Raw genomic sequence first — 26,799 nt, 5'->3', positions numbered from 1 at the left:
TTTATTTGGCAACATTGATAAAAGTCCTGCCACAGTATCTGAAACCTGGTACCATATTAAAATAGTGGCGTGACCCAGAACAGCTGTAGCACTGCTTAAAATATATTTCTATTTTTGTAGTCAAAATTGAGAAAACCACAACTTGTTTTCCTATTCACACAGCGTACTTAACAAAAATAAAACATTTTTCTAACCTTTTTTTAGTGGTTTTTGAAAGCAAGTGTCATGGCCGGTTACCCTAATTTGGCTGCAAAAGTGGAAATACCCTTTAAGTGAACCTGTGGGTAATGCCTAATAAGTAAATGTTTGTAGCTGAAAGCTGGGAGCATATGTTCTCAATGCATTGGTTTTGTTTCCTTTGTCACTCCAGCACAGCCCACAACTTAAAGCACCTAAAAAATACAGATTATGCTTTCGTTCGTTGATGGACACAGCTCAATATCTTTGACCATTGGGTTATGATGCCCCCTACAGGAGTAGGACAAAATAATTGACTATGTCTATAGGGCAGTCCCACTTCCTGCTATAGGACTTCAGGTTGATTTTGCCTAGTCAGGAGTAAGGACCTAGTTCCTTGCTGGGATCTCTGGTCCTAGCATTTTTTTTCTAAACTAAATTGTTTTTCTTTTATTTTATTTTCTGAACTGCAATCAAGTCTAAGTGAGAACTGCAATCAACTGCTGAACTGGGTGATGCAATGGATAGCCTAGCTCCTTACGGTCTTCCCAGTCTGGCCAGTGAGCGCGTTTTGACCACAGCTCAGCGCTAGGTCGGCCACGACATAGCCCCACTGGACAGGGGCTGGCTGAACGTCTCGCGAGGACACATAGCCCTAGTCACGACTGGAGTCGTAGCGTACCTCTGGGCCACAGCACCCCCATTCCAAGACGGTGCCGTGGTCTGCCTGGAGTGGTGCCCGCCGAAATCCAAGGTGTGGTGAGTAGTGTCACCCTTCCCCCGCTGGTGATTTTCTCGGGGTGGATGTGGGCCCCTCCCCGGGTTGGTAGGTCCCTCATGTGTCCTTCCTTCCCAAATAGTGCCCCCCTCACTATTGGGGTCCCTCTGCAAAATTCCCATTTCACCCCCACCTAGCCCCCCCTCAATCCCCCCCAGGGTGGCCAGGCTGTATACATGCAATGGGGTGTCAAGCGGTGATGGGGGGAGGGGGCGCATCTCCATCTTTGCAGTTTGCAAATTTCTGGGGGAATGGTCCCAGTGGGGGTCCCTGCCAGAGTCCCCCCTTGCTGGCTAAATGTACCTGGGAGTCGCGTGGGCACGGCCATTTTGCCTTGGATGGCTGGCCTCGGTATTGGCGCCCATGTTTGTGTAGCTCGGCAGCCATGTTTTGGTAGTTTTCCATTGTTTTCAATGAGGCAGCCATTTTCTTGTAGCCTGTGGAGCCGTGAATCGGCGGTGGGCTTCTGGTGTCAGTGCCTGCGTTTCCTCTTTCTCTCTGATCGCCACACGGCATGCAGCTTGGCACTCTGTGTCCCTCCTAATTCGGTGGTGGTGAGTTCCCTGTGGGTGTACAAAGCTCCCTCTTTCTGCTATAGCAATGTGTTTGGTGCGCTGGGACCTGTGGTGCCACTGGTGCAATGTTGAGGGAATTTTCACAGCAATTTTTTTTTTCTTCTACATTTTGCTGGCGGGTCCCATATTAACCATGGAGTCCCTGGAGCATGTGTCACCACCTGACCCACTCTCAGAAGCTGCGGGACCCTCTGTTTTTTTTTTTTCTTCCTGCTTGACACCCCACATGATCAAGCAGCACATCAGCAGGCTTGCTGTCAATGAGACCCCTCTGTACTTTTCAGTACCAGAGGAGCTATTATGGAGCCAATATAAATGGTTTACGAGTGAAGCCATGAGTGTCAATCATAGACCTTCCTAAGCAACACCCATAACTACTAGTGTTTTTGCCTCTGGTTCCCCCACACCATGGCCATGTGTTTTTAGCCTCTGAGATTCTGATGGCAGCGTGGGGTCCCCCTTCCCCCCTGGCTTTTGAATGACTTTACTGTGGAGGTGGTTTGGTACTTATGCGTGAACTTGACAAAGTCAGGGTTTACGTGGATGGCCGAAGTCTGCCCCCCTGGGTACTTAAGTGTGTGCCTTCACCATGCAAGCTGGGCTGGCAGAAGCTGAAAGCTAAGGCCATCATTCTTACCTGGGTACACCGCCTGTGCTCTCCTCTCCCTCCCTTGAATTTTTTAGGTGATGACGGCACTGTGTTCCCATTTGCCAGTCAGGGATGACTAGTCTGAGTGGCAGGTGTGCCACGTTGCCTTCTGGGTTCTGGTTGGTGTGCGCATGTGCAGTAAATCTTGATTTCTAGCTGAAACATTCTGGATTCCTCCTCAGTGATTCTCTCCATCCTGAGTATGGGGATTAATGGCAAGTGGGAGTGGGTAGTCTTGAGATACAGAGGGTCTAATGGTCCTTTGTGATTCTTACAGCTAGAGTGTTTGTGCAGCAGGGATTAAATCCTTTTGGAGCTGAATCTGTTTAATCAACTGTTTTCCCTGACTATGGTTATGCTGGTGTTCCCTCATGCTGGTTTCCTTGTATTTTGACAGCTCTTTGACACAGTTGTGGGCACAATGCCCCTGCAGCCTGCATGTCCTGGTTTCTGTATTACTGTAGACACACTGTTGGAGCAGTGCATACATTAGTGTCCTCATGCGATCCTATAGGTTCCAACTTGGCTCATGCAGCTGTAGTTCTCGGTCTTGGCGGACTACGGGGAAGATGCTCTATGGGATCTCTAATGGTTTAGTTCTATGGAGTGTTCTACCATCTTGCATGTTGAGGCACAGGTTCTTGGAGACAAAATTGCCCTTCCTGCATTGAATATGTTAGATCTACAACCCCAGTTCCAAAAAGTTTTTTTAAAATCTACATAAATCAGAATGCAATGATTTGAAAATCACATAAACCCATATTTCTCTTTCGTTCATTGACGGACACAGCTCCTGATCGTCATAACCATTGGGTTATATTGCCCCCTACAGGAGTAGGACACTAGGCAGAAAGAATCTGGCTACACCTATGGGCAGTCCCATGGGGTATACCCTTTCCCTGCTATAGGTACTCAGTTCCTTGATGGGATCTCTGGTCCTGGCATTTTTTTTTTTTTTTTTAGATAGAATTTTTGTCTATTTTTTTCCTGTGAGATCTACAATCAACTGCCAAACTTTGATACGGGCTAGATAATCTAGATTCAGTAGTCACCCCAGTCTGGCCAGCGAGTGTGCACAGACCTCAGCTCAGTGCTAGGGCAGCTGCCACCTAGCCCCACTGGAGGGTGGCTGGCCAGCGAGTTAAACACCTTGCGAGATCTCATACAACTGGGTCTCGGCCTGAGTCGTAGTGTTCCTCCTGGCCAACAGCCCCCCCCCCCCCCCGACGAGGAGTTCTGTCTGGAGTGGTGCCCGTCTGTTCCTGGTATGGTGAGTAGCTGTGTCCCCCCCTTTCCCCTGGAGGGTTTTGGGTGGATGTGGGCCCCTCTTTGGGATGGTTGGACCCCGGGTTCCCCTCCTTCCCGTCAGGCACCCCCCATTTTTCATATGTCCCCCATCCTACTCCCCCACCACTTATGCTGAGGATCGCTTAGTGCTTGTGCCTGGTGAATGGGTGGCGCTGCCAGTACAGTGGGGGTTGTCTCTTTACAGTGTTTTATACTTGTTGGGGAATCCCCCAGGTGACTAATGGAGACTTTAGAGCACATCTCCGCACCTGACCCCCTCTCTGAGGCTGCAGAGCCCTCTGGGTCTCAACCATCCATTGATGCACGGACGGCGGTCCTGGAGTCCTTTGTGTCCCGGGTGGAGGTGGTTTTTGGGCGACGGGCTAGCAAAAAGTGCCCCCCGCCTTCCCCTGTCTCATCAGATCCTGATTCTGATTTGGCCATCGCAGACGTGGGTCACCCTGCTGGGTCTGCACTCGCACGCCGTAATTTTCAGATAGTGAGGATGATTCTTCCACATCTGCAACTGCGCACGAAAAGGTGCTTGTGGAAGCACTGATTGTATCTGTGCGGGAGACCTTGAAGATGGAGGACACACTCAACAAGCCATTCAGAGGGGCGATGGTGTTTCCTTTTCCTGCCTATTTTGACAGAATTGTCGCTAAAGAGGACGACCAAAGGGTTCCCCTGGAGTCCCTAAGCGATTTACTAGGTGTTACCGCTGTGAGGAGTCCCTCATTAAGAAGTGGACCCTCAGGTTTCCAGATTGAACAAGGCAACCATGACTCTGGTTGAAGAGTCCCCGGCCTTTAAGGATCTGGCTGACATGAAGGCGGAGGCTGTGGCCCGCAATATGTACACTCTGGTTGGAATCCAGTGTTCTCCATTGCCCTGGTGTCGCAAACTCTGGCCGAGTGGGCTAAGCTTTTATGCCGTGACCTGGAGGGAGAACAACTCCCCCCCCCCCCCCCCCCCTGCCTTGGCTGAGCTGGCGGACCAGCTGGTCCAGGGGCTGCAGTTTATCTCTGATGCCTCTTTGGATGTGGCTCCCCTAGTGGATCAGCTCTGTTTCGGTAGTGGTCCTTCGGCGTGTTTTTTGGTATAAATGCTGGTCTTCTAAAAAGGCCTTGACTGATCTACCCTTTCAAGGAGATCGTTGGATCTGTTTGGAGCTACCCTGGATGACCTCATTAAAGTTCTCACAGGGGGGGGGGGGAGAGTACCCTTCTTCTGCAGGCTACTAAGCACAAGGAACCTAGTCGTAGATGTGGGCCCTCCTTCTCGGCTCATCGGAAGTTTTTCATTCCTCAGGGCCGACTAACAAGGGCTTGATGCTTTTCAGGGTCTCCTCTTGAGGATCCAAATGAACCTGGTCTGGCAAGCTAAGAGCGGGCCTCTCCAGACCCACGAACAAGGCTCCTTCAGCATAAAGGTGTGCCCTCCCCCCGTATAGGGGGTGGGGGGTTTTCTTCGCTGGTTTCCGGACCCGTGGACTTCCCTGGTACAAGACAAGTGGGTCCACAAAGTAATTCTGTCCGGCTACAAGATTGAGTTTCGCTCTTGTCCCCCAGCAATGTTCTTTCCATCCAACTTGCACCTGTCCCCGGACCGCTTACAGGGTCTGTTTGGGGCTGTACAAGACCTGTTACTTCAAGGGGTGATTGTCCTGGTTCCGACTTTGGAACCTTTTCAGGGTTTTTACTCAAACCTGTTTACAGTTCCCAGAAAGGAAGGCAAGGTGTGTCCAGTCCTGGACCTTAAAGCGCTAAACTTCTTTGTGCGGGTTCAGAAGTTCCAAATGGAGTCCATTCGCATGGTGATGGCATCCCTGCATCAGGTGGATTTTCTTGCCTCTATCGACATTAAGGATGCTTACCTTCACATTCCGATATGCGCCGGTCACCAGCGCTTTCTCCGTTTTGCTGTGGGAGAGGAGCAGTATCAGTTTGTGGCGTTACCCTTTGTTCTCGCCTCTGCTCCTCAGGTCTTCACAAAAGTGTTAACCCTGGTGCTAGCATTGCTACGCCAGTGGGGATCGTGGTACTGGGCTACTTGGATGACTGCCTTCTGCAAAAGGAGGCCCCTACTGCTCTGGTGGAAATCCTGGAAATCACCATACGAACACTGAGGGAATTCGGCTGGATTCTGAATTTTCAGACGTCTGCTCTGGTTCTGTCCTCAAAGCTGGACTATCTGGGTCTGACTCTGGATTCGGTCTTAGCCAGAGTGCTCCTTCCTCTGAACACACTCAAGACATTGCAGGCTGCAATTCATCTCCTGCTGTCTTGTAGATGCTCATCCCTCCGGAGATGGTGTCTACCTTCGAGGCAGCTCCGTTTGCACAGTTCCTTCCATACGAGGTCCCTGCAAAGGGAGAATCTGGCCAAATGGGACAAGACTCCGCAGTCTCTGTATCTGCCGAAGTGGAGGAACAAAGGAGTCCCTGATATGGTGGCTTCGTTCTCCGGTGCTTCGGCTGGGCAAATCCTTCCTCCCCTTGTATAGGACAGTGGTCTCCATGGGGGCCAGCCTGTCCGGCTGAAGAGGTGTCCTCGGCAAAAATTCTGCTCAGGGTGTCTGGACACTAGAAGAGTCCAGACTACCAATCAATGTCTTGGAACTCAGAGTGGTCCAACTGTCCCTGGACCATTGGACAGATCATCTTCAGGGATGTCCAGTGTGCATTCAATCGGACAATGCCACGGCTGTGGTTTGTCAATCATCAAGGGGGCACAAAAAGTGTACTTGCGTCTTGGGAGGTAGCCGGCATTCTAAGGTGGGCAGAACGGTTCGTTCCACCCCTCTCCGCTGTCTACATTCCTGGGGTGGAAAACTGGCAGGCGGATTACCTCAGCAGGCGTTGGACCAAGGGGAGTGGTCCCTTTATCCGGATGTGTTTCATCAGTCAGTTGTGTCTCCGGTGGGGCATCCCCGAGGTGAATCTGTTGGTGTCTCAGTTAAACAGAAGTGCAGAGGTTTGTGGGTCGGCCACGTTATTCTCTGGCAGATGCCGCGGACATGCTGGTGGCCCCGTGGAGTCAGTATTGTCTGATTTACGCCTTCCCCCCACTTAAGTTTCTGCCAAGACTTCTACGTGGGATCTTAATGACTCCGGACTGGCCTCGCTGGGGCCAGGCTTAGTACACCAATCTGATGCAAGTGGTCGCCGACATTCCTTGGAAGCTTCCTCTCAGTGAGGATCTGCTGTCCCAAGGACCAATCTTCCATCCTGTTTTAACAGTCGCTGGCTTTGACGGCTTGGCAGTTGAATGCCAGGTGATGATGGATAGAGGTTTATCTGAGTCGGTGACTCCAACGCTGTTAAAAGCTAGGAAATCTACTTCTAAGAAGATCTATCATTGTACATGAAAGATGTACATTGCGTGGTGTGAGTCTTTTGGGGGTGTATCCTCGCTCCTCGGTGGCTCGGATTTTGACCTTCCTTCAAGGGGGGCGGAGGGGGGGTTGAATAGAAATTGGCCTTGAGTACCATCAAGGGCCAGGTGTCGGCTTTGGTGGTTTTCTTCCAACGACCCTTGGCCACACACTCCCTGGTGCGTACCATTCTTCAGGGTGTCCGACATTTGGTTCCTCTAGTGCGGTCCCTGTTTGTGCCTTAGGACCTCAATTTGGTGCTTTCGGTCCTCCAGAAGCCTCCTTTTGAGAATCTTCTGGAGATTCCCTTACACTGTCTCAGAAGGTGGCATTTTTAGTGGCTATCACCTCTGCATGCAGAGTGTCGGAATAGGCAGTGTTATCCTGTCCAACTTACTTGGTGATTCACAGAGAGAAGGTGGTTGTTTGTCCCTGTCTGTGGTTCATTCAAAAGGTTGCCTCTGATTTTTCATTTGAATTAAGATATTGTGTTGCCTTCCCTGTGTCCTAGGCCAAAACATCCAGTGGAACTTGCCTTGCATGCCTTTGATGTGGTCTGGGCAATTAGAGTGTACATGTCAGCTACAGAGCCTTTTAGGAAGTCAGACTCGCTATTTGTGCTCACGGATGAGCCTTGGAAAGGGTTGTCCGCTTCCTTTGTGGCCATTTCCAGATGGATCAGACTGACCGTGATTCAGGCCTATTCCATCAAGGGTCTGGTTCCTTCTTTCCTTGTCAAGGCGCACTCTACTCGGACGCTCAGTGCCTGCTGGGCCTTCCGTCATCAGGCATCAGTGACAGTTTTGCAAGGCGGCCACCTGGTTGTCGGTGCACACTTCCAAAAGTTCTATAAAGTGGATGTGTTGGCTTCCTTTGGCCGCAAGGTTTTGCAGGCTTCTGTTTAGAGGACTTGACCCTCTTTGAGGGTGTATTGTTTTTTTTTTTTTTCAGGTGGGCTCCAGCTTTGGTTGAGCTCCTGTTGCCTGGTTGGCTACTGTTTAGCCTGGGGGATTTTTTTTGCTGTCCCACCCCTCATGTTCAACACTGCTTTGGGATGTCCCAATGGTTATGAAGATCAGGAGCTGTCCGTCAATGAATGAAAGAGAAAATGGGATTTTTGACTTACCGTAAAATCCATTTCTCTGATGTTCATTGACAGACACTGCACCCACCCTCTGTGGATTTGTAATTCTTCTGACACTGCTTGTAACAAAACTGAGTACCTATAGCAGGGAGAGGGAGGTATACCCCCCTGGGACTGCCCATAGGTGTAGCCAGATTATTTTTCTGCCTAGTGTCCTACTTCTGTTGGGGGCAGTAAAACCCAATGGTTAAGAAGATCAGGAATGGTGTCCGTCAATGAATATCAGAAAAAATGGATTTTACGGGAAGTCAAAAATCCAATTTTCTTTCACATCAAATGTTTAAAATGAGAAAATGTACGTCGATTTTTAGAAAATAAGGTAAGCAACATGTCTCAAAGCTGGGACAGGGCAACAAAAAGCTAAGCGGTACTAACCAGGTAGAGCTGGAAGAACATTTTGCAATGAAATGGGTTAATTGTCAACAGGCCAGTAACATGATTAGGTATAAAAAGGACATTTTAGAGAGAGGGGGAGAGTACAAACCCAATTCCAAAAAAGTTGGGACACTGTGCAAATTGTGAGTAAAAAAGGAATGAACTGATTTACAAATCCCATAAACTTATATTTTATTCACAATATTACATAGATATAATATCAAATGTTGAAAGTGAGACATTTTGAAATGTCATGCCAAATATTGGCTCATTTTGGATTTCATGAGAGCTACACATTCCAAAAAAGTTGACAGGTAGCAATAAGAGGCTGGAAAAGTTAAATGTACATATAAGGAACAGTTGGAGGACCAATTTGCAACTTATTAGGTCAATTGGCAACATGATTGGGTATAAAAAGAGCCTCTCAGAGTGGCAGTGTCTCTCAGAAGTCAAGATGGGCAGAGGATCACCAATTCGTCCTGACACGCCACACGTCCTTACGAATCTGATTGGTCAGCAAAATGTGTTGACGTCACGCCACCTGAGCTCACCTGGTCTGGAGCCTGAGAGCTGAGAATTGAGCGTCATTCATCACCGCTGAAGCCGCTCTGCTTGGGCCATGGACAGCCTGGTTATGCCTGCAGGCATCCCTGTGTACTTGCACACTCTATATGGAACTCTCTAAACTGCATCTATACAGTGCTTGGGTACTACGGACAATGTGTTTGGTATATTTCTTTCAGTCCAGCCAGTAATGACTGTATATTGGCCCATTATATTGCAACAAGTGCTTATCTAGGAACTATCTGAAGGCTCTGATGTGTCACATGTATCCTGTTTATGACTATTAGTATTTTGGCCTTGCATTCCTCACTTATCACAGCCTATGCACATACCTCTATCTTTGGATGTTTTATCCTGAACGGCCAACGAGCTAGTAAGCCTTGGATACTATTGTATCATATGATCGTTAGATGCATGAGGAAAGTTTACCGTACAGCTGGCGGTGTTGTGAGCTTTGATTATAGCATGGCCGGCTGCGTTCACGGCAGACATATCCCGCTATTATTCATTGTCCTTTTTTGGAATTGCCTGCTGAACTGTATATCTGGAGCGCACCACTTGAATCCTGCCTTTGAGGTTGTACACATTATTATTTAATACTGCAGCTGGTTATGCTGTTCATGGTGTTCTGATGTTGCCTCAAGAGGATTCCTATGTCCATATTACACCGGGATCACTTGGCTGTTGAAATTCAAGTTTGGCTAATGTTTGCCCCCATGGTCAGGGACGGTGAGAGCCCTGTATGCACTACAATTGTATCTATTCATTTGGGATATATCATGTGAAGTCCTTTTTCAGAGGACACACACACACATATATATATATATATATATATATATATATATCCGTATTCGGGCCGTTTACCTCACTGGGATTTGCTACAATCATTTTCAAGATCACCATGGCGGTTTGACTTTGCCCTAATGCTATTCATGTTTCATGATACACCTGGCTTGCCTGGCTGTTAAAATCAAAGACTGATTACTAACATTGTCTCTAGGTTGCATCCCATGCTTCATTAAGGACTACTTGTATGTACCCTTTGCCATAAAATATTCACTCCTTTTTCACTGCTGAGACTATCCGGGGTGCCCCGACATTTACAAATTTTTGTGCAATTTGCATACTCGTGGCGGTATGCAGTTTGGATGTACACCACATCGGGTCAGCTCATCACAGGGGCCATGGGGCTTTATTTCATGACTTCTGTTATGCCCTCACTATCGGCCTGTGTACAGAGGCTTACCCGATATCCTTGCTCAGTCGGGTTGTCTTTCCTTGGTAATCGGCAATTCCCTGCTGCTGGTCCTTGGATGGGTTAAGCCGTTGACTGAGTCAGTTCAACTCTGTTATGATCATTACACTGACATATTATATTACCTGATTATATATATTGTATGACTTTATCTACATGCTCATGGTGTGTTGCAGCAGTATGTGGTTGGCGTGCATGTGTTTTTAAATGACTACGTAGTCTGTCTTGGTGACAAGGTGGAAGGTTTGTGTGTTTTTCTCATTACCCCCTGTTTTTGATTTTTGAATAAATATTTTTTATACAGTACTGTTGATTATTTCAGAAATTGAGCTTATTTACACCCCGTTTACTCAGATATGGCGCTTTGGGGCAATTAATTGTTCTTACTTTTCTTGATTGTCCCTGTTCATTTCATAAGCCTGTTTTTGCCATATAAGTACCACTTGTTTGCAAATATTGCAAACAACTGAGTCAGTGGGTCTCTATGGGTGGGAATTTTCCCTTGTTTAAGCAATTATTTAGCTTTTCCATTTTCTGCTGTTTTGTGCTAAAGGATCACCAATTCCCCCAATGCTGCAGCGAAAAATAATGGAGCAATATCCGAAAGAAGTTTCTCAGAGAAAAATTGCAAAGAGTTTGAAGTTATCCTCATCTACAGTGCATAATATCATCCAAAGATTCAGAGAATATGGAACAATCTCTGTGCGCAAGGGTCAAGGCCGGAAAACCATACTGGATGCCCGTGATCTTCGGGCCCTTAGACGGCACTCCATCGCATACAGAAATGCTACTGTAATGGAAATCACAACATGGGCTCAGGAATACTTCCAGAAAATATTGTCGGTGAACACAATCCACTGTGCCATTCGCCGTTGCGGGCTAAAACTCTATATGCCAAAAAAGAAGCCATATCTAAACATGATCCAGGTGTTTTTTCTGGGCCAAGGCTCATTTAAAATAGACTGTGGCAAAGTGGAAAACTGTTCTGTGCTCAGACGAATCAAAATTTGAAGTTATTTTTTGGAAAACTGGGATGCCATGTCAACCGGACTAAAGAGGACAAGGGCAACCCAAGTTATCAGCGCTCAGTTCAGAAGCCTGCATCTCTGATGGTATGGGGTTGCATGAGTGCGTGTGGCATGGGCAGCTTACACATCTGGAAAGGCACCATCAATGCTGAAAGGTATATTCAAGTTCTAGAACAACATATGCTCCCATCCAGACTTTCAGAGAAGACCTTGCATTTTTCAACATGACAATGCCAGACCACATACTGCATCAATTACAACATCATGGCTGCATAGAAGGAGGATCTGGGTACTGAAATGGACAGCCTGCAGTCCAGATCTTTCATCCATAGAAAACATTTGGCGCATCATAAAGAGGAAGATGCGACAAAGAAGACCTAAGACAGTTTAGCAACTAGAAGCCTGTATTAGACAAGAATGGGACAACATTCCTATTCCTAAACTTGAGCAACTTGTCTCCTCCGTCCCCAGACATTTGCACACTGTTATAAAAAGAAGAGGGGATGCCACACAGTGGTAAACATGGCCTTGTCCCAACTTTCTTGAGATGTGTTGACACCATGAAATTTTAAATCAACTTATTCTTTCCTTAAAATGATACATTTTCTCAGTTTAAACATTTGATATGTCGTCTATGTTGTATTCTGAATATAATATTGAAATTTGAAACTTCCACGTCATTGCATTCTGTTTTTATTCACAATTTGTACAGTGTTCCAACTTTTTTGGAATCGGGTTTGTACTAAAGCATGCTGAAGCATGCAAAATCTGGTGCAGCTCTGCATAGAAACCAATCTGCTTCCAAGTTTTTGTTTTTTTGTCAAAGCTTAAAGCGGAAGTACAGCCTAATACATTAAATTCTCCCCTGCAATCATTAATGTAAGCAGAGTTCAGCCTTATATGTGTCAAAATGAAAAAAATCTGTTTTTCTCCTTATATTTTGCAGTTTTTAGTGCTGTCACATGACTTCAATTCCATTTCCTGCTGAGTCCAAGAGTAGCAAGTGGGTGTGGTTACTGAAAGCTAATGACATTACTTCCAGGGAGGGACACTGTTCCTGTGTAGCCAGTGGGTGTATACAGGATGGGAGGAGCTGATCAGTATTCTCTCATCAATAAGGATGCGTTGTACATCCTAATTCATGAGAAAATTAAGAAATTCACACAGGACCAGGGGGGAGGTGCACATACAGTATAGCTGTGCTGGGCTTTGAATGTAGGACATGGGGGAGGGGGGGGGGGGGGGGAGAGAAACTCAGTGTAGCTGGAAGTGCTTTGGGGTCTCGGCTCAGTCTACAATGATCATATTGCAGGCAGCCACACTGTCTACGTTTCCACTAGTGCAACTTGTCATGTGACTTTGGACACACAAAATCACATGACAAGTCACAGCCCATTGATTTCAATAGCGCCCGTTCCCATCTTTGCGACTTTGAAAAGGTACCTGTACTACTTTAATGCAACTTTGATCCAGATAGTGTAAAGTTGGATCAAAATCGCATCAAAGTCCCACTCTAAATCACAACCATGGAAATGTAGACTAAAGCTCCGTTTCCACTAGTGCGACTTGTCATGCGACTTTGGACACAGTCACATGACAAGTCACAGCCCATTGATTTCAATGGCGCCCGCTCCCATCTATTTGACGTTGAAAAGGTACCTGCACTACTTTGATGCAACTTTGATCCAGTGAGTGTAAAGTTGGATCATTCGCATCAGTCAAACTCTTAATCGCAATAGTGGAAACGTAGACTAAAGTTCTGTTTCCACTAGTGCGACTTGTCATGCAAGTTTGGACTCACAAAGTTGCATGACAAGTCTCAGCCCATGGATTTAAATGGCACCCATTCCCATCTATACGACTTTGAAAATCAGCGACCTTGAAAAGATACCTGCACTACTTTGATGCAACTTTTGATGCGACTTTGATCCAGAGTGTAAAGTTGCATCAAAGCTGCACTCAGTCACACTATAGCCTAGTGGCTACGTTTCCACTAGTGCTACTCTTAAGTTGTGCGATTTAGAGTGCGTCTGATTGCAGCTTTGGTCCAACTTTTCACTCTCTGAATCAGTCGCATTATAAGTTGCATCAAAGTATTGCAGGCACCTTTTCAAAGTCGCTGATTTTCAAAGTGGCATTGATGGGAATTGATGTAATTGAAATCAATGGGCTGTGACTTGTCATGCGACTGTGTCCAAAGTCTCATGACAAGTCATGCTAGACTCCAATTAAAACTCATTACTCATCTGTAATGAGCAAAATAAATCCTTCTGTATCTTTTAACTTTCAAAAATGTTCCTTTGTACCTTATCTCCTTCATGTCGTGTCCCGGGCAGGGTTATGATCTTTCGGTGGATTCACCTAGGAAAAACCAATGGGAAGTGGAAGGCGGGTACCTACCAAAACTAGATACCCTCTTCCTCCAAAAAATCGTCCAAAAGTGTTGGTGGGGGAGGACATTTAATTCTGAAAATCAATCTGGTTCAGCTCAATATGAATTCTGTATAATACACTTTCCATTTTTCTTAGATACCTTCTTGTATGGGTGGTGGGTCAGTATGTAGCTTTGTTTTCCTTGCACTAGTCACAATTTAAACCTTTTCAAAATAGGTTTGAATATGATTGATGGCTGTGGGAAAGTATTATGAAAAAGCTTTGCGCTGCTATGTGAATGACTAAAGCTCTATTTAATCTAGCAGTGAACAGCTGCAACCATTAATTTGTGAAATCAAACACTAAAATAGAATATCGATTGTGTGTAAATGATGCGGTTATTCAAATCGGTGTATATACCTATTACCAAGCCATATAATCAAGAAGAATATTAAATTAATCTAAAGTCTACTTATACAAACAAACCTAAATAGTCCACATCCAGTATATAATTTCTAAATTAAACAATCTGAAAAATGCCCAAAAGAGGGTTTTGTTGCGATCCAGCAATATATGCAGATACTCCATCCACAGAAGCGTCTCCTTTGCTAATAACCGTGCCAAAGTGATCCTTTGTTACTGAACAAATACCTACCACCGGCCATCATTGAGTGAATTGGCAGCTCACTTTAAGATATGCCCAAAGGTCAAATGCCTTTTTTTATGTATATAAGGGTCTTCAAGTTCTGTATGAGCTCACCAGAGATCCCCCTGCTGGGACTAGTTGGCTCCGATCCCCATGCTTCCAGTTTTGCTCAAACTATCTAAGGAAGAGCTCATAGCACAATATTGCTAAAATTACCGCTTTTTATTAAAATTAAATATATGCACTTACATTATCAACATCTATAACCGGCATATTAAACAGAATAAAAATGCAGCTTTTTGCCTTTTTACCACCTTCCGGCTATCTGAGGCTCCGGAAGTGACTTCACTGGCCTCACCCGAAGCGTTGCATCATTTGTTACATGACTACTTTAGGGATAGGAGCCCAGTGATGAATGCTGGGGTTTTGAAGCCCTCACTTGTTTATGGGTAACATAAGTGACCAATGATTAATTTGATAATCTTAAACTGAGTACTTTGTGTTTTTAGACATGTCAAATTATTATTGATCAGTTGACACACAATGTTGCTGCAACAGTATTCGGTTTAAGATGATCCGATGTATCATTGGTCACTAGTTACCCTTAAACAAGAGGGCTTTAAAACCCCAGCGTTCCTCCCTGGGCTCCTATCCCTAAAGATGTCACAGGACAAGTGACGCAACCTCTCAGGCAGGGCCAGTGAAGTCCCTTTCGGTGTCTCTGATACTCAGAAGGCGGTTTAATACGCTGGTTATAGATGTTGATAATGTGAGTGCATGTTTTTCATTTTAATAAAAAGCAGTCATTTTAGCAATATTGCGCTATGAGCGCTTCCTTATATATTTTGAGTAAAACGAAGCGTTGGGAGCCGATCCAGCTAGTCCCAGCAGGGGGATCTCTAGTGAGACAAATTGTATCAGGTGGAATCATACAGAACTTCTATACAAAAAAAGATGTTTTTTTGACCGTTTTATTGTCTGGGATTTCCCTTTTATCTGGTAACTCCACCTAGATACACTGTTATTTGTTTTTTTTAGTTTGCTATTAAGAACAATCTGTTACTATTGCAGATGAATAAAACAGAATGAATAATGTCCCTTCTTTCTTTCTTACTATAGAGAGGCTCTAAATAAAATGAAAGATGTGTATGAGAAGAGCCCACAAATGGGAGACCCTAGCAGCTTGCAACCAAAAATAGCTGAAACAATGAGTAACATTGAAAAGCTGAGGATGGAAATTCATAAAAATGAGGTTAGTATGACAAGTCAATACTTGCATGTATTGGATAAATCTTATCCTGTATTAGGAGAGTCCTTGTTCCCATGTTCACAGTAGATATTATGGTTGGTTCCTATAGAACTGCCTTTCTCAGACTTACTGCAGAGGTTGTTGGTGATTCCTTGAGCAATTTCTGTGCTTCAGATAAATAACTGCTGACACCAATGGTCACCGCTTTTTAGCTCTCTGTAGGGGGAACATTCTTCTCGGTGATCACCAGAGTAATGGGGTCCCTCTCCCAATAATCACTAATGTAAGGTGGACATTCTCCCACTGACCACCAAAGTAAGGGAACTCTTCAATGACCACCAATGTAAGGGACACCTTCCACAGACTACCAGTGTGAGAGAACACTTGTTTGTATTCTGACCATTATTATTTGTTTACTTTCATTATTACTGAAAATTATTTTGCAGTACAAAGCAGCCCTGGGTGACAAATAGTCAAGTATGCAATGTTCTTTGTTCATGCCAGTGTACAATAAGCTGTAATAATTAGCCCAGTTAGCTGAGACCCAGAAGTTATTCGTAGAGTGCCTTGTTAAAAAGGTTTAGCGAGGCTACTATAGAATATTAAATTCTAAAAAAGGAAACTCAAAGATCACTACAACATACAGTCTGAACAGATGCGTCACATGGAAAAAAAAATTAATATCAGTTACTGGGATAGAATAAGAGTGAGTCTCCTTGCCGATCCTCCAGTTCTGTAACTATCCATTTTTTCCCTTTGCTTTTTGAGGTTTTTTCTTTTTTTTTTTACCCCAGGGACAGTAGGTATAATAAGCGACCCCAAATGGTAATGTCAAAATGGTAATATCAAACTTTATTAGGACTTGATAGGTTAAATAAAGACTACTCAATAAAAATGTAATCCTAAACCTCCACCTATAGGAATAACAACACTGTTACTGTAAAAACACAAAGCGTGGGCGAGGAGCACTACCAATTCGTGGCGTTACCCTTTGGTCTCGCCTCGGCTCCTCGGGTGTTCACAAACGTTTTTGCCCTGGTGTTAGCACTGCTATGGCAGAAGGGGATTGCGGTACTGGGGTACCTGGACGACCTCCTTCTGTGAGCAGAGTCTCCGAATGACAATCTGGACATTTCGGCGTGAACTTTGCAAGTGAGTGAGTGCAAGTGAGTTCTGTGGGAAACAGAATTTCCAAAAATCTGCTCTGATCCTGTCCACCATAACTGGACTACCTGGGCCTGACCCTGGTCTCGGCCTCAGCCCAGGTGTTTCTTCCGAAAGGGGGGACCCTAGAAAATGCAGGATGCGGTTTGGCTCCTGTTCAAGCGGTGGTCATCTCTCAGGACCTGCATGCAAGTGCTGGGCCTGATGGTCTCCACCTTCGAGGCGGTTCCGTTTACACAGTTCCATACCACATCTCTGCAAAAGGAGATTCTTACCAAATGGAACTATAATCCACAGTCTCTAGACAATCTGATCATGTTGAGCCAGGGTACCAGGGGGTCCCTGATCTGGTGGCTCCACTCTCTGGCGCTTCGACATGGAAAATCCTTCCTAACCCTGTACCGGACAGATAGTCACCATGAATGCCAGCCTGTCCAGGTGGGGAGGTGTCTTGGGCATGGATTGTGCTCAGGGGGTTTGGACTCTGCCGGGGTCCAGCCTGCCGATCAAAATCTTGGAAATTTGAACGATCAGGCTTTGCCTGACTCAATGGATGGATCGTCTGCAGGGGTGCCCGGTAAGGATTCAATCGGACAATGCCACGGCCGTGGCATATGTCGCTCATCAAAGTGCCCTAGCAGCCCGGAAAGTAGCCGGCATTCTAAGGTGGGCAGAACGGTTTGTTCCAGCCATCCCTGCTGTGCATATTCCAGGGGTGGAAAATTGGCAGGCAGACTACCTCAGTCAGCAGACGTTGGATCAGGGAGAATGGTCTCTCCACCCAGAGGTGTTTCATCAACTGTGTCTCTGGTGGGGGCCCATCTTAAGAAGGTGCAGAGGTTCGTAGCAAGGTTGCAGGATCCTCTGGCCGATGCCACAGAAGCTCTGGTGGCCCCTTGGGGCCAGTATCCCCTGATATACACATTTCCTCCGATAACTCTTGTGCCAAGACTCCTGCGAATAATCGAGGCAGAAGGGATTCTGGTCATCCTAGTGGCCCTGGACTGGCCTCACAGGTCTTGGTGCGCAGACCTGGTACGGCTGGTTGCCGATGTCCCTTGGGAACTCCCTTTCAGAGAAGATCTTTTAGTTCGTGGGCTGATCTTCCATCCTGCTTTACAGTCGCTGGCTTTAACGGCTTGGCTATTGAAAGCCAGGTGCTGAAGGATAGAGGGGAGTCTGAATTGGTGATTCCTATGCTGTTAAAAGCTAGAAAATCCACTTCCAGGAAGATTTATCATTGAGTCTGGAAGGTGTACATTGCGTGGTGTGAGTCTCGTGGGGATTCTAACCCCCCCCCCCCCCTCCCGTTCCTTTTCGGTGTCTCGGAGTTTCTCCAAAGAGGTGTAGGTCAGCGTTATGCCTTGGGTACCATCAAAGGCCAGATTTTGGCCCTGGTGATTTTTCTTTTAGCGCCAGTTGGCCACACATTCCTTGGTTCACACCTTTGTTCACGGGGTCCGCTGTGAGGTCTCCGTTACCTCAGTGGGATCTCAATTTGGTGCTGTTCTTCAAAAACTGCCTTTTGAAAATATACATGAGCTTACTTTGTCGCAGAAGGTAGCCTTCTTGGTGGCGATTATGTGTGCAGGGTGTCGGAGTTGGCTGAGTTGTCTTGTCTTCACCTTACCTGGTGGTTCAGAGAAAAACTGATGCTTCGTCCCTGCCAGTCGTTCCTTCCGAAGGTCATCTCTGGTTTCCATTTAAATAAAGACATAGTGTTGCCTTCCTTGTGTCAGCCTAAGCACCCTAAAGAGATTGCCATGCATTCTTTAGATGTGGTTTGGGCGATCAGGGTGTACTTGTCGGCGACTGAGTCTTTCCGGAAATCTGATTCCCTATTCGTCCTTATGGATAGACCCCGTAAGGGGCTGGCCGCGTCTGCTGCGACTATTTTCCAGATGGATCAGGCAGATGGTGGTGCAGACCTACTCCATTAAGGGTCAGGATCCTCCTTTCCCTGTTAAGGCCCATTCTACAAGGGTGCTTAGTGCCTCTTGGGCCTTCCGTCATCAGGCGTCAGTGGTGCAGGTTTGCAAGGCGGCCACCTGGTTGTCAATGCACACTTTCACAAAATTCTATAAGGTGGATGTGTTGGCATCTGCTGATGCTGCCTTTGGCCGCAAGGTTTTGCAGGCCGCTGTTGGAGAGGATTAGTCCCCTTCGAGGGTGTATTTTTTGTCAGGGGAGCTCCGGTTGTTCCTGGTTGAGCTCCTTTTTTACCTGGTTCGCTACGTTTAGCCTTTGGGAAGCGTTTTTTATTGCTGTGTTCTTCCCACTCATGTTGGCACTGCTTTGGGACGTCCCAAGGATCAAGAAGATAAGGAGTGGTGTCCCTCAATGAACGAAAGCGAAAACTGGATTTTTTCCTTACCGTGGGCTTACCGTAAAAGCCTTTTCTCTGATGTTCATGGACAGACCCAGCACCCCCCCCCCCCATCCCCCTCCTATTGAGTTGGGTTATATGTTCTTCTGACACTGCTTGTTACAAAACTGAAGACCTATATCAAGAAGTGGGAGTATACCCCCTGGGACTGCCCTGTAGGCGGCGTCAAACTTTTTTCTGCCTAGTATCCTACTTCTGTAGGGGGCAGCATAACCCAATGGTTAAGAATATGGAGCTGCGTCTGTCAATGAACTTCAGAATTTTACTGCAAGTCAAAAATCCAGTTTTTCTCACCATTTGTTCGTTTTTTTTTTTGTTTTTTTTTTTTGTTTGTTTTTGGCACTACATTTTTACTTTGTACACTTTTTGGGCTTATGTATGTTAAGCCTTGCTGCCTAAATACTGTATTTCCTTGCGCTGACATTTTTTTTTTTTTTTATTTGAAGCAGCACTCTGCAGACTTTACGGTCTATATCATGGGTGTCCAACCTTTTGGCTTCTCTGGGCCCTGGGCCACATTGAGTGTAGAGAAATTTTCTCGGCCCGCATATAAAATATATACTATAGTTAAGGTATATAAGTAATAAAACGCTGCCGCACCCCCCCCCCCCCCCCCGCACTAATTTAAGACAACTAGAGGATCATCAAATGAAATTAAATCAGTATACAGAGGTTTACTTCTTCTGACAGATATTAAAGGAACATTTTAACTACCATGACCACTTCAGTGATTTGAAGTGGTCATGGTGGTATGAGTCAGAAACACTGCACTTGCTGGGATATTTACAGTTCTGTGCTTGGGGGCTAGTTGCACTCCTAGCACATATGACTTGGGCAGCCAGAAAATGTCATGTCCTTATTCATACGTGTATGAACAAGGGCATGACTTGTATGACAAAACACAACTAGTTATTAAAAAACATATTGCAACAATTTACACACGCTAATGCACATACCTTTTCTATTTATTTGGCAGACTGCTGGTGCAGTCACTGCTGGCGGGTAGCGTTGGTGGGTCATGCTGGTGGTTACTGCTGGCGGGTAATTCTGGTCATGCGGGTACTACTGGTCATGGCGTCGGTTACTGCTGGAGGAAGCAGCGGCTGCAGTAGAGAGCAGAGCCGCTTCCTGTATGGCTCCTGTCACAGGCGGAGGGCATTTCATATCACTCTGCCTGTGACAGAGCTGGAATTATACAGGAAGCAGCGGCTCTGTCACTGACTGCAGACATCCTAAGTCTCTCGCGGCAGCTGGAAGATTGTATGCATTTGCGGGTGTCCGTGAGCCGCCAGCAGTGGGCCGCATTGCCTGCGGTTCCGGGCTGCTGCGGGTTGGACGTGCCTGGTCTATATGAAGACTTTTGCAGTAGTGTGGTTAATAAAATACTTGCTAGATATGGGTCTGTTCAATGCAGAGGTGCTGCATAATGCAAAATAAAATTACTTTTTATTGCTTTGGGACAGAATTTGGATAGTTACATTTTAAACTGCTTCTCACATGCAAAAACTTTCTGGGGCTAAAAAACGAATAGCATCTCCGTCTTCAGATTTTCATTAGAGCGTTAAGTTATTTGGAAATGTAGGTGCTTTTGTGTGTCCTTTTTTTTTTTTTTTTTTCTCCTTTGACATTTTCTATTGCAAGATGAAAATCTAATGAAGTCAAATATGCTGAATAACATTGTTTATTTAAAAAAAAATGTATTTTCTGTCTTGATTTGAGCTGTGCTGTGTTTTTAAGAGCAATTATTTTCTCCTCAGCGTTAAAGACAAAAGCACTGCTCTGATCATAGGTCTGTGTGTGTGTGTGTGTGTGTGTGTGTATATATATATATATATATCTATATCTATATCTATATCTCATGTAGATAAAAGTGCAAATTCTTCTTTCCATTTCCAGGCTTGGCTGTCAGAAGTGGAAGGCAAAGTTTTACAAAGGAGTGAGAGGAGACACAGCGCGGAGGCCAATCACCTTGTAGCACAAGGAAGAGAGAGGTTAATATCTGATATGAACTAGCTCTAGTACTTTACCCACTGTATAACCTTTATTGCAGTGAATAGTGATAAAGACTATTTTCAGTACCCTCCCCTCCCCTCAAAAAAAAAAAAAAATAGTCAGCAGCTTCAGATACTGTAGGTGTCGACTTTTAAAGTGGAGTTCCACCCTATTTTTATACTTACCTCCATCTTCTCGCTCCGGGTCACCTGAAAAAGAAATGGATAATCGCATATTTTTTTTTTTTTTACTTACCTCGTAGCGAAGAAAATATACTTACCTTACTTCCTTCTTCCTCCTTCCTCGGCCGCGGCCCGTCGTCACTTCCTGGCTCTGCAATGATTCCTGGGAGCTGGACGTCATAGCTCCCAGGAATCATTGCGCCTGCACCGGCCCCGACGTCATGCCAAGAAGCTGTGGAGGGGTGACGCGCGCGACCCGGAAGTGACGTCGGGGCCGGCGCAGAGCATCGTGGGACCACAGAAGGCGGAAGAAGACGCCGAAGAGGACGCGCTGGCTTCAAGCTGCCCACATCTGAGATGGCAGCGCTGGACAAGACGTTTGCAAGGTAAGTATTTCGTCTTGCAGGTAAGTGCAACCCGGGACAGATCAGAGGCTAGCCATTGTGGAATGCACTAGCCCTGACTGTCCCGGGGGTATTCAAAAAAAAAAAAAACAAATCCAGGGTGGAACTCCGCTTTAACAAAAGGACACTTCCCTATCCAGGGATCCAGTGCTGTCCTCCTCCAGGCCAGTTCTTCGCTGGTCTTTAACCACCTCAATACAGGGCACTTAAACCCCCTTCCTTCCCAGACCAATTTTCAGCTTTTAGCGCTGTTGCAATTTGAATGACAATTGCGCGGTCATGCAACATTGTACCTAAACCAAATTTGTGTCATTTTTTTCCCACAAATAGAGCTTTCTTTTGGTGGTATTTGATCACCGTCAGGTTTTTTCTTTTTTGGTGCACAAATAAAAAAAGACTGAAAAGTTTGAAAAAAATTTTTTTGTTTAGGTTATAAAATTTTGTAAATAGATATGTTTTTTCCTGCACTGATGAGCACTGATGATGCCGCACTAACAGGCACTGATGAGGAGACACTGATGAGGAGACACTGATGAGGAGACACTGATGAGGAGACACTGATGAGGAGACACTGATGAGGAGACACTGATGGGGTGGCACTGATGGGGTGGCACTGATGGGGTGGCACTGATGGGGTGGCACTGATGGGGTGGCACTGATGGGGTGGCACTGATGGGGTGGCACTGATGGGGTGGCACTGATGGGGTGGCACTGATGGGGTGGCACTGATATGCAGCACTGATGGGCACTAATAGGTAGCACTGATACGCAGCACTGATGGGCACTGATATGTGGCACTGATAGATAGCACTGATATGCAGCGCTGATGGGCACCGATAGGCAGCGCTGATGGGCACCGATAGGCAGCGCTGATGGGCACCGATAGGCAGCGCTGATGGGCACCGATAGGCAGCGCTGATGGGCACCGATAGGCAGCACTGATGGGCACTGATTGGCGGCACTGATGGGCACTGATAGTGGCACTGTTGGGCAGCAATGATCGGCACTGATGGGTGGCACTGATCGGCACTGATGGGTGGCACTGATCGGCACTGATGGGTGGCACTGATCGGCACTGATGGGGGGCACTGATGGGCACTGATAGGCAGCACTGGTGGGCAATATTGGGCACTGGTGGGCGGCACTGATAGATGGCAATAATGGCACTGGTGGGCAGCACTGATAGATGCCATTGGTGGGCAACACTGATAGGGAGGGCACTGAGGGGCTCTCTGAGCCCTGCTTGCCATCCCTGGTGGCCATAGTGGGCATCCCTGGTGGTCATGGGTGGGCATCCCTGGTGGCTTAGTGGCACCCCTTCCCCCCAGGGCTGCACTGGTAATCAATCATCTGATTACCAGCACAGTCCCCCCCCCCCCCTGTGATCAGTGAGTAATTAGAAATACTCACTGATCACCCCCGCAGCAGCACCGATCCTCTGATCTTCTCCTCACTGACAGGATCTGTCAGTGAGGAGAAGAGATCGAAGCCGTTACAACGGCTCTATTTACATTACATGACGGCTGTGATTGGACACAGCCGTCATGTGATCAGGAGGGCCAATCACAGGGCCCTCCTGCCGAATGATGGCGCTCTGTGTCCGAGGGACACAGGCACATCGAGATCGCGCCGCTGCGCGTGCCCGCGGCGGCGCGATCTCTCTCCTTCTGAAGGACGTTCCGGAACGTCCATTCAGAAGGACGAGACTCCCGCCCGGCCGTATATGTACTATGGCCGGGTGGGAGGTAGTTAAGTCACCGACGTCAGCATGTTTACTTTGGGAAGCCAGCTTCTACTCCTTGTGGCTTCATTGCCAGGTTCCCAATACAAATGCGTGAGCCACTCTGCGCTTTGTGCATGGTCCCATAGCCTTCTGGGACCTTTGATGTGTCCTAGAAGGTTGTAAGCAAAGAGAGGGGGCTGAACTTCTGCTCAGATCACCTAAGTCAGTGGTCCTCAACCCTGCTCAGATCACCTAAGTCAGTGGTCCTCAACCCTGGCCTACAGGGCCAGATTTTCAAGATAACTGAAATACATCCCAGGTGATATCATTTGCTGCTCAGTGATTGCAGTACTCTAGTCTGCATCTTCCCAAGGTAATACTTAAAATCTGGCCTGTTAGTTAGGTGTGTCCAGAAGTGGCAAAAGGCGGAGAAGCGGAAATTCTACTTTAAGGCTGCACCCCAAGCAAAATACTTTTAAATACTGTGTGTTTCTCTAGCCTCACAGGATAAAAATTCACCTTGCAACCAAATATCTTTGCAAAAATTGCCTTTGCAATCCAATACGTTATTTTGTAGCGGTGATGTCAATTTAGTGTCTGTGTTACTATACTTTCAAACTTTACTACCTCTGCAGTCATTTGGGGGAAGGATTTGATCGAGTTGAGCAGACATAACATCCTTTATTTTACCAGTTTCTGAGTTGGAAAATGTGTTGTATTCAGAATGATTCATGGCTAACCTACATGACTACTCAAAGGTATGTTTGTGGACAGAGAATATGACAGGGGGTGTCCCCAATACAAGTCCAGAAACTACAGTCTGCCTTCAGAAAACTGCAGGGCAGATACAAAACCAGTCACCCTGCTCAAGGATGGAGAACAGCAGTGACACAACTTTATTAGAGAAAGCTCCTGCAGAGTGCATATGTTGTCATGCTAGATTACTGCAGAGATCTGTAGAAAATACACAAAGGACATCAAGAGGAAAATAAAGAATACACATGGTATTGTATTTTAGTCTTTTTTTTTTTTTTTTTTTTTAGCAATCTTACCATTTTCACATGCTTCTTTTCTTCTACTTCAGGAGGTTTGGGCACTATGCAAACAAAATAATTCGGGCCTCCAGCGGTGACTAGAGCACTGGGTCTTTTGTGCCATCAGGCTTGCCAAGTCTATAAGATGGTTTTTAGAGCACATCAAATTCTACAGGGTGGATGTGACCGCAACTGTGTAATGCTAGTTTTGGGCATAATGTCCTACAGGCCGTGTTTTGATTGCTCACGTTTTCTTGAATTGAAAAGTCCTGTCAAAATTCTTGTTTAATTTCTCACCCCTCCACCGCTTTTGGGCAGCCCACAGAGGAATATTACAGCGCTGAGTCCTTCAATGAACACTGGATTAAATAGGATTAGCTGGAAGGTGGTTACCTTTCCCTTTTTTTTCACAGAAGTGAATGTGGTTACCTTTTTTTCATGTGTTTCCACACTGAAATGAGATTCTGGTCAACTTCAGCAAGGTATAACGAATGGATAGCAACCGATATCGCTTTGGTGGCATGTTAACACTATTACAGTACAGGGAAGGAGTGAATCACATTCTCGCTAATAAAAAGGCATGACATAGCTGAAATAGTATTTCAAGGTTAATGTCTTCTGTACCAACGCTTGAAAGACACTGACTATTACAGGGTATGTTTGCAGAGGGTGCTAGCGAGTAAGGCATGTATCTAAACACATTCTGTGTCTCATTAGCCCGGAGGGAAGCTACACAGAAGATGCCAACCAAGAAGGCAGAATCCAGCCACAGCCTCATGTCCATTCTGAGTTTGATGAATTTGATGATGACGATGACCCTCTTCCAGCTATAGGTCATTGCAAGGCACTCTATCCATTTGATGGTATGTACACCTAATTTATCACTTCAATTGTGACATATCTAAGCCTTTGTTTATTATCTAGAGCCAGAAGTTTTACCTTTTTAGCTTTTGATTTATTTTCACCAGTGAAAATTCATAATAAGATTATCAACTTGCTACATTATTATATTTTAAACACGTTTGTTTACCTTTTTTCCAGTGCTTCACGGATAAATACATGAATAATACTTGTGTATGTGTGTGTACTGGAGCTTTTTCCTATCCACGTTACCTAGGGCCAGGTGTAACAAACGAAAACATTTCTGCCAGCTATTCTGCACTGCAGACCAAAATGGTAGCCAGGCATGACTAGAGACAGGCTATTGTTGCCAAGTCATTGTTGCTGTAAAATGAATATGGTGCTCTCATGTCACCGTAATGTCTACATTAAACCTGTTCATTTGTTCTGTATTACATTAGCTCAATTTGGAATAAACATTGAACCTTTTGGGTTTATTGTGTAAATGCTTCAGGCGACTCTGATGCCTACTTGTTTTTTTTTTTTTTTTTTTTTAAAGTGCAGGCCTGCAAATTAAATATCTGCCTCTCCAGCTGCCCATGGCAGGGTTTGACTGCAAATTAACTTGTGGGTGAATTATTTTCAGAAGTAGACGCGCCAGGGACTGCGTATCCCTGAGGTGTCTGGGAAACACAATCTGTTGTGCTCCCCTCTGCGCTGAATAGCCCCACCCACCAACCTCCATAGTTGTGACTTGAAGGTTGATCTGTGGGGACATATGGAATCAAGAAATCTGAAAGGTATAGGTTTTGTTGGAGACTGGAATAAAGCGCTGTTAGTCGGCACAGGTAGCAGGAGAGGTACATATTTTGCTTTTTGTAAGTATGGCAAAACTTTCAGTTAGCGACAATTGCTTTAAGGTAAATTTATATCCAGTGTGATCTTGGCTAAATGGCACTGGAGTTTAATAGTAGGCAGCTCCAGATACCTGTGTCAGTTGTTTTCATAGTGCTTTTTAAGTGCTGATTTCCAAGCTGTAATTGGTATTTGTATAAAAGGGCACTCCAGGTTTTATTGCGCCTGAGAAGTACTGAAACAAAGCTGCCTTGTATTGCATTGCCTTGTCAGTTTTTTTTAAGGAATATTGGATGAGGGTGCACTTTACATACTGTATACCATTAAAAATCTCCTCCCAGAGGGGCAAGGCTAAAAGGTTGGTGGCAACGGCATACAATATGAGCCTGCTGCTAGAATATTTTCCATGGATAATTTTCTGCTCTCTACATGTTCATCAAAGAGAAATAATTAATCTGCCGTCCAAACTAAAATGGTATTGCTGATGCCCATTGTTGGCCTGAAGCCAAACCATCTCCCCTCCTGCCTCTGGTAGTGCTCAGCATCCCATCTTGCGTGTTTTGGCTGTCTTTACCACATCTTACCCTCATGTAACATGTTCCCAATTTCATGTTGTCTTCTGCAGCATCTGACCCCCTATCAGATCTGCAGTCTGACAATCCTCTCAAGCATTCCATATATTGAATAGTATGTGCGGCCCCTGGGTGAAGTCAGGGGCGGCATTTGATGCCCCGTTTAGCTCAT

At 45.8% G+C, this 26,799-nt stretch overlaps 1 protein-coding gene across 3 annotated transcripts in view; it reads left to right on the top strand.

The window, feature by feature from the left end:
* FNBP1L (formin binding protein 1 like) overlaps nucleotides 1-26,799 on the top strand; it is a 300,029-nt gene that overhangs the window by 262,377 nt on the left and 10,853 nt on the right. For all 3 annotated transcript variants that reach the window (XM_082265869.1, XM_082265868.1, XM_082265870.1), the window contains 3 exons: nucleotides 15,346-15,478; nucleotides 20,922-21,016; nucleotides 25,078-25,223. In XM_082265869.1, the coding sequence (XP_082121995.1) occupies nucleotides 15,346-15,478; nucleotides 20,922-21,016; nucleotides 25,078-25,223 (374 nt within the window). The remainder of the gene's footprint in view (nucleotides 1-15,345; nucleotides 15,479-20,921; nucleotides 21,017-25,077; nucleotides 25,224-26,799) is intronic.

The sequence above is a fragment of the Pelophylax lessonae genome, assembly GCF_965119305.1.
Source record: "Pelophylax lessonae genome assembly, chromosome: 8".
In the NCBI taxonomy this organism is placed as follows: domain Eukaryota; kingdom Metazoa; phylum Chordata; class Amphibia; order Anura; family Ranidae; genus Pelophylax; species Pelophylax lessonae.
Note: the sequence above shows the minus strand (reverse complement) of the source record. Positions and strands in the feature narration are given on the sequence as shown.